This window comes from Bombina bombina, chromosome 7 (assembly GCF_027579735.1).
Source record: "Bombina bombina isolate aBomBom1 chromosome 7, aBomBom1.pri, whole genome shotgun sequence".
In the NCBI taxonomy this organism is placed as follows: Eukaryota; Metazoa; Chordata; class Amphibia; order Anura; family Bombinatoridae; genus Bombina; species Bombina bombina.
Window position 1 is genome coordinate 480,278,909 of NC_069505.1, and position 8,859 is coordinate 480,287,767.

The 8,859-nt window shown below is 39.0% G+C and overlaps 1 protein-coding gene across 1 annotated transcript; it reads left to right on the forward strand.

Annotated features, from left to right (window-relative positions):
- The first annotated feature begins 5,797 nt into the window (after positions 1-5,797).
- LOC128636454 (tigger transposable element-derived protein 4-like) lies at positions 5,798-7,360 on the forward strand. Its single transcript, XM_053689469.1, has one exon. The coding sequence runs from the start codon at positions 5,798-5,800 to the stop codon at positions 7,358-7,360; it is 1,563 nt and encodes a 520-aa protein (XP_053545444.1).
- The last annotated feature ends 1,499 nt before the right edge of the window (positions 7,361-8,859 follow it).

Sequence of the window (8,859 nt, forward strand, 5' to 3'; positions counted from 1 at the left end):
GGGAAAGCTCTGTACATGTGAATAAGAGACCTGTGAGGTTTAGGAAATCTCTGTACTTGTGAAGAAGAGACCTGTGAGGTTTGGGAAAGCTCTGTACATGTGAAGAAGAGACCCGAGAGGTTTGGGAAAGCTCTGTACATGTGAAGAAGAGACCTGTGAGGTTAGGGAAAGCTCTGTACATGTGAAGAAGAGACCTGTGAGGTTAGGGAAAACTCTGTACATGTGAAAATGAGACCTGTGAGGTTAGGGAAAGCTCTGTACATGTGTAGAAGAGACCTGTGAGGTTAGGGAAAGCTCTGTGCATGTGAAGAAGAGACATGTGAGGTTAGGAAAGCTCTGTACATGTGAAGAAGAGACCTGTGAGGTTTGGGAAAGCTCTATACATGTGAAGAAGAGACCTGTGAGGTTAGGAAAGCTCTGTACATGTGAAGAAGAGACATGTGAGGTTAGGGAAAGCTCTGTGTATGTGAAGAAGAGACCTGTGAGGTTTGGGAAAGCTCTGTACATGTGAAGAAGAGACCTGTGAGGTTAGGAAAGCTCTGTACATGTGAAGAAGAGACCTGTGAGGTTTGGGAAAGCTCTGTACATGTGAAGAAGAGACCTGTGAGGTTAGGAAAGCTCTGTACATGTGAAGAAGAGACCTGAGAAGTTTGGGAAGGCTCTGTACATGTGAAGAATAGACCTGTGAGGTTTGGGAAAGCTCTGTACATGTTAAGAAGAGACCTGTGAGGTTTGGGAAACCTCTGTACATGTGAAGAAGAGACCTGTGAGGTTTAGGAAAGCTCTGTACATGTGAAGAAGAGACCTGTGAGGTTATGAAAGCTCTGTACATGTGAAGAAGAGACCTATGAGGTTATCAAAGCTCTGTACATGTGAAGAAGAGACCTGTGAGGTTAGGAAAGCTCTGTACATGTGAAGAAGAGACCTGTGAGGTTAGAGCTCTGTACATGTGAAGAAGAGACCTGTGAGGTTAGAGCTCTGTACATGTGAAGAAGAGACCTGTGAGGTTATCAAAGCTCTGTACTTGTGAAGAAGAGACCTGTGAGGTTAGGAAAGCTCTGTATATGTGAAAACATTTATGCTTACCTGATAAATAATTTTCTTTCCTGGCATGGAGAGTCCCCAAATCCATTCAATTACTAGTGGGAATTCAACTCCTGGACACCAGTTGGAGGCAAATAACACCCCCAAAGGGTATAGAGGTGCCTGAAGTTTAGAAAATGGCAAAAGCAGTCTTGAAAATAAATCAAGCGTGGGTCGTGGACTCTCCATGCCAGGAAAGAAAATAATTTATCAGGTAAGCATAAATGTTTTCTTTCCAATGGCATGGAGAGTCCACAAAGCCATTCAATTACTAGTGGGAACCAATACCCAAGCTAGAGGACACAGAATGGAAGGGAGGGAGAACAAGACAGGCAAACCTAAACAGAAGGCACCACCGCTTGAAGAACTTTCCTCCCAAAAGAAGCCTCAATTGAGGCAAAATCATCAAAAAAATATTTGCAACAAGGACTCAGTGGACCTTGCAAAACTGTTCCACAGAGGCCTCATCTTTAAAGGCCCCTGAAAAGGAGACAGCTCTAGTGGAAAGAACCAAAATTCTCTCAGAAGGCTGTTGTCCAACTGTCTCGTATGCCAACTGAATAACACTTTTCAGCCAGAAGAATAGTAAAAGAAGTAGCCTACTGGCTCTTCTGATAACTAGAGAATATAACAAGAAAAGGCAGTAGATTGACGGAAAATTTAAAGTTGCCGGCAAATAAATTCTCAGGGCACGCACAACATCCAGGTTGTGAAACAAACATTTCTTCTGAGAAGAAGATTTAAGACAGAACGAAGGCACGACAAGTTCATGAGAATATTGTGGTACGATACCACCTTAGGAAGAAAACCTAATTTGGTACGAAGGATAGCCTTATCTGCATGATCACACTGCAGAGTTGAAAGCTCTGAAAACTTCCCAAGATAAAAGTTTAATATCAGCAGAGTACAGAGGCTCAAATGGAGCCTGCTGCAGAACCTTAAGAACAAGAATAAGGCTCCATGGAGGAGCAACTGATTAGATACAGGCCTGATCCTGATCAAATCCTGAAGAAGGATTGAACATCTGGCAAGACCGACAGACGTAGAATCGAAAAGGCAGAAACCTGACCTTTCAGAGAACTGACTGACAAGTCCTTCTCCAGGCCCTGCCGTAGAAAAGACAGAATGCAGGAAAATGAGCCTTTGTCGACCCTTGCATCTACCCTCCTAGTCCAGAGACAGAAAGGCCCCATTTCCACCAGAAACCGTGGAAATGATTCAGCCAGAACAGGACCAAATACAGTTCAGCTATAAGCCACCGGGTCCTTAGTACATTACAAACTATTAAATGGAAGCCTACATACAGGTTCATTACAGTAGATGTGGCCTCACTATATACCTCCATCCCACACCAGACAGGTCTAAGGTCAATTTCTAATATTTTAGACAGAATGTCTGGTTTTTCTGAGGACCTTAAACATTTTATAATTTTGAGTTTGGAGTTTCTATTAACTCATAATTATTTTTTGTTTGAGGGGTCCTACTATCTGCAGAGACGTGAAACAGCTATGGGGGTGAAGTTCGCCCCCTCCTATGCCAATCTCTATATGGGATGGTGGGAGCTGCTTCACGTCTATGCAGATAGTAATCCCTTCAAGGAACATATAATTTACTTTGGTCATTATATTGATGACCTGCTTCTGGTGTGGGATGGAGATGAGGTGTTAGCATCTAACTTCATTCAGTATTTGAACTGTAATGATTACAATTTGAGCTTCGTTGGATGTCAGAACCCTACGAGGATTGAATTTCTTGATATTGTGGTATCGGTTGAGAGTGACAAAATTGTGACAGATTTATACAGAAAACCCACAAGTGGCAACACTATTCTAAATTATAGATCTTGTCACCCTCGACATGTACTAAAAGCCATTCCAAAGGGTCAATTTATTAGAGCAAGGATAATTTGCTCTAGTGAAACCTTATACAAAAAACAAAGTGAGGATCTGTGTAAGAGACTTCAAGATAAGGGTTACAGTAACCAGTTATTAGCAGAAACTAAACAGATTGTGGACTGTATGCCACGTGAGTCCCTATTACAATATAAGAAGGGAAGTCATAGATCCCCACACAAACAAAGCATGTCTAATAAAGTGGTGTTCAGTACCCCTTACAGTAAGGAGTACAAAAAGATTTGTGATATTGTACGAGAAAGCCTACAATTTTACAAACTGACCCTGTTCTGGAGAAAGTGGTTTCTAGTGGAATAAAATATGTGTCCAGAAAGGCAAAAAGTATCCAAAACTATGTATCCCCCTCTTTTTTACCAGAAATCAAAAAAGGTACTTGGTTACCAATAAGATTTGTAAAGCAAATGGGGGAGGGGTGCGCTCAAAGAACAGAGCAGTGAGTAGGACTACCTATAAATGCTTACAGGCTGGAAAAAATATGATCTAATCCGTGAGGGAATACTATCACACTGTGTGTGTATTTAGGTAAAAATAAAATTATAATGCGAAACAATATATAATGCGATACAATATATCTGGTGTCTGTGTGTGCTGAAGGCTCATTAAATAATGACAAACCTATGTTTACTTATGTGAGTAGTTTGCCGTGATTAAATGACTAGTAATATATTAGTGGCAGTTAATATACTGGTGGGTCCTCAAAAGGTTAAATACAATATAGATGCAATGTGTAATCCAATATAGATGTGATACAAATGTTTGACCTATGTTGGTGTGACACTATCAAGTGAGTTGTTGCCGTGATTGATATACTCGTGGGTCCTCAATGGTTAAGTACAATATAGATGCAATGTGTAATCCAATATAGATGTGATACAAATGTTATACTGTATAAATACAATATAAATGTGATCCAAGAAAGCAATAATCAAAGAGTGAAAATTATAAAGCTGGTGCAGGTTATGAGTAAAATATTTTACTACGAAAGGTCCTCATGGGAATCTGTTATACAGATAATATGTATATAGGTAAATACATCCAAATAATTAAAACAATTAATACACAATTATTATGAAGGTTGACACATAGCAATACATAAGCAAATGAAATGATACACTGTGTCGATAATGATAAAATAGCTTTGTGAGCATAGACAATAAAAGCGCTAAAAATAGCTGTTATATTAAAAGGACACTCTTGTCCGTATGAATAAGTCCTTGATCAACAATATCACAATTGCAGTTCAGCGTGATGTGTAAGATGTTAAAAGTTGTGGCCACAACTATTTGTATGGGATCTGAGGAGCTAACTTCCAATATATATAGCTTGTTATAATCTCGTAATTCAAACTGAGTAAAAAGTCTTGATAAAGGCGCATACCCAGCGCTGAAACGCGTAGATTTTGACAATCTAGTGTGACCGAATTTGGCTCCAGCGAGAAAACCTCACAGAACCGCTACTGCACCACTCCCCCCACGATCCGGCTATCCGATTGGACCTCCGAGGATCACGTGATTACTCTGTGTACACGTCAGGGTAGGAAGGACTGACCGGGAAATTCAAAGGTGAGACGCCGACTATAACAAACCATCACAACTGACTTTGGCTTACATGGCAACACGCCGAACAGTGACACCATCCCGGGACAGTTATAGCCTTCCCATAACCCACAAAATTTGAAGAGGAGGTAAGGGATATCGGTAGTCCGGTAGGGGTGAGCAACCAAAATAACTTTGTATAACTCAGTTTGAATTACGGGATTATAACAAGCTATATATATTGGAAGTTAGCTCCTCGGATCCCATACAAATAGTTGTGGCCACAACTTTTAACATCCGTCTTGGACAGGTTTCACTGTATATTGTTTCGCATTATAATTTTATTTTTACCTAAATACACACACAGTGTGATAGTATTCCCTCACGGATTAGATCATATTTTTTCCAGCCTGTAAGCATTTATAGGTAGTCCTACTCACTGCTCTGTTCTTTGAGCGCACCCCTCCCCCATTTGCTTTAGATTTCTATATTTTCTGATACTGGGAGAATATCAGAATTAGGGGTAGCCCAGTTGAGTCCTGCACTCATATCACCACACACCAAATTAAACATTACCAATAAGATTTGGTTGCTTTAAATGCAGAGGCACTAGGTGCATTACTTGTGATCACATCACTGAAGGGAATACTTTTCAATCAAACAGTACTGGAAAACAATAGACAATTAGGTACAGTGAAACCTGTCCAAGACGGACCCTGTATAACACGGAAACCTGTCCATGTCGGAAATATCCCTCCGTCCCAGCGCTTAGTGTATACTTTCATTGTTTTACTACCTGGATAAGCCGGAAACTGTCCAACGTGGAAACGGAAAGTGGTCACAGTGTTAATTACGCATACATTTGGTTCACTTACCTTGATAAGCCGGAAAACCTGGATAAGCCGGAAAATGTAACGCGGAACGGAAGTGAGGTAAGAACAAGACGACGGAACAGACGCTGACACGGAAGTGATGAGAGAAGGACGCAGAAGCGTTAGTGGTGTGGGAAGGAAGCGGAAGGGGTGTTAAGTGGTTTGGGAAGGAAGCGGAAGGGGTGTTAAGTGGTGTGGGAAGGAAGCGGAAGGGGTATTGGAACAGACGCTGACACGGAAGTGATGTGAGAAGGATGCAGAAACGTTAGTGGTGTGGGAAGGAAGCAGAAGGGGTGTTGTAAGGACGCTGAAACGTTAGTGGTGTGGGAACGAAGCGGAAGGGGTGTTGGAAGGACCCTGAAACTTAAGAGACTTAAGAGGTGTGTGACAAAGAATGGCTCCTAGAAAGTGCAACACTCTTACTCTTGCTATGAAAGTTAAAGTGATTGAGGCCTACACAAAAGATAAGTTGTCTGTAAAACAATGTGTTGAGAAATTTAAGTGTGGCAAAACACAAATTTATGAAGCTATCAAAAATAAAGAGAAAATCATGGAAGAATGGTTAGCTGGCAATGGCGAAGTGAAGAGGAAAGCGAAGGCAACTGGAAATGAAGATTTAAACAAGCTCCTGTGGGAATGGTTTGTAGCTGCACGCTCTAAAAATGTACCAATTTCTGGTCTTATACTACAAACACAAGCCCTCGCACTAGCCAAAGAATTAGGCAAAACAGATTTTAAGGCATCTAACGGCTGGTTGGAAAGTTTTAAAAGGAGGCATTGCATTGTATGGAATGAAATATGTGGAGAAGCAAAGGATGTAGATCAAGAAACTGTTAGCCAATGGGAAGAAAAGCTCAAAATGCTTAAGGAACCATACGCTACAAAAGATATCTACAATGGCGATGAAACTGGCCTATTCTTTAGGTTGCTACCTTCAAAAACTCTGGCTGTTAAACGTGAAAAATGCACAGGAGGAAAGTTATCCAAGGAAAGATTGACGGTGTTCCTCTGTGGAAACATGGATGGGAGATTGGAGAAGCCTCTTGTGATTGGTAAGGCAGCAAAGCCACGTTGCTTCAAAAACATAGACACTACACAGCTTCCCGTTATTTGGCGTGCAAATAAAAAAGCCTGGATGACAGCAGAACTAATGTCTGAATGGCTCAAGATTTTTGACAGAAAAATGAAGAGAGAAGGTCATAAAGTCATCCTGTTTTTGGATAACGCTACCTGCCATCCACATCTGAAACTTAGCAATGTAAAATTAGCCTGGTTCCCTGCAAACACAACAAGCGTAACACAGCCAATGGACCAAGGTGTTATCTACACGATGAAGACACACTATAGAAAATTATTGCTACAGTCCTTGGTTGCAAACATTTCTACCACACAAAATGTACACCAGCTTGTCAAGTCCATAACAGTCCTTGATGCTGTCAACTGGATTTCTATGGCATGGAAGTCTATTTCTGCTGATACAATTTGCAAGTGCTTTGTAAAAGCTGGTTTCTCTAATTCAAACAGGAACGATAATGAAGAATTGCCAGAAATAATACAGGTGACTGTAGAAGAAAACAATGATATTCGTTCATTATTCCAGCAAGGAGGTCTTGTTGACAGTGAAATAGACCGTTACATTGACATAGACAAAGAACTTGCGACAGAAAGCACATTTACAAATGCTGTGGAACTTATAGATCAACAACAAGATAGTGATGAGAACATGGATGACGATCAAAGTGCTGAAACCACAGAAATTCCCAGTGAGCCAGCAATCAAAAGCTACCAAGATGCTCTAGAGATAGTTCACCAGTTGCAAGAGTTTGCATTATTTAATAACTGCCCGGAGCTTCTAGAACCAATAACATCCACTAGACATTTAATTGAAAAAAGGATAACCAATGCCCCAAGAAAACAAGCAACATTATTGGCACTGTGGGGACAAGAAAACCAATAAAGGTACAGGTATGTACAGTAAAAACATACAGTAGACAGTAACTGTAGTACACTATCTAAATACAGTACAGTACTGTATAAGAGTATGTAAAGCTTAAATACAGTACTGTACTGTTTTTTAGTACAGTACTGTACATTATTTAACAGTACTGTTGAATGTTTTGTTTATGATCATTATTTCTGATGACTAACTACTGTATTTCCCTGTTTTAGAACACACTGGCCTGTTCCAGATCATTCTGTATCCGGACCTTCAAGCAAGACCTCTCCAGCAACAGTACAGTACAAACATTTTAAAGTACAGTATGTAAACATTGTCTTCATCTGCAGCTAAAAAAAAATTTAAAGTACAGTACTGGATTGGATACAAAAAACTATACAGTACTGTACTTTAAAATGTTTACTGTATTACAGTAATTGTGAACAAAGTTGATGCAACAATTAATCTTTTAATAATGTTCAGTACTGTACCATTTTCTGTTAGAATAAAAAAGTACTGAAGTACAGTACTGTAGAAATAAATCCAGATACTGTACTGTATAGAACAGGTGTACACTAAAAAAATTAAAAGTACATACAGGTAGAGTACAGTACCTGTATTTTTATTTACAGTACTGTACTGTATTTTATTAACAGTACTTGCACAGGTATTTTTATTTTCAATATTTTACTGGACAGTATTTACAGTACTGTAGTTTAAAATGTTTGCATATTACTGTATGTGAATGTGATTACTGTATTAGTGGGCATTGCGCACAATAGATACTGTAGCTGTGATTGTACTGTACTTAGAAGAGTTTAAGTTTGTGTACTGTATTACTGTAATTGTGAACCAAGTTGATGCAACAATTAATCTTTTACACTTAATAATGTTCAGTACTGTATTTGTATAGAATATACAGGTAGTTCATGTCTTCAGAGCAATTTTCTTTTAGAATGAAAAAGTACTGAAGTAAAGTACTGTAAAATAAATCCATATACAGTACTGTACTGTACAGGTGTACACTAAAAATGTTAAGGTATGTACAGGTAGAGTACAGTACCTGTGTTTTTATTTACAGAATTTTATTTTCAGTAGTTGTACACTATTTTAGGTACATTATGTTATTTACAGTAATTGTACTGTTTTTTTATTTACAGTACTGTACATATTTTATTTAAAGTACTGTACTTTAAAATGTTTGCATAAGATGTGATTATTAGTGGGCATTGCGCTCAATAGATACTGTACCTATAATTGTACTGTACAGTACAGTATTTAGAAGAGTTGAAGTTTGTGTATTACAGTACAGTAATTATGAACAAAGTTGATGCAACAATGAATCTTTTAATAATGTTCAGTACTGTTCCATTTTCTGTTAGAATAAAAAAAGTACTGAAGTACAGTACTGTAGAAATAAATCCAGATACTGTACTGTATAGAACAGGTGTATAGAACAGGTGTACACTAAAAAAATTAAAAGTACATACAGGTAGAGTACAGTACCTGTATTTTTATTT

Bases quoted from the DNA above. Each gene is read 5' to 3' on its own strand.
- LOC128636454 (XM_053689469.1), top strand. From the start codon at position 5,798: ATGGCTCCTAGAAAGTGCAACACTCTTACTCTTGCTATGAAAGTTAAA.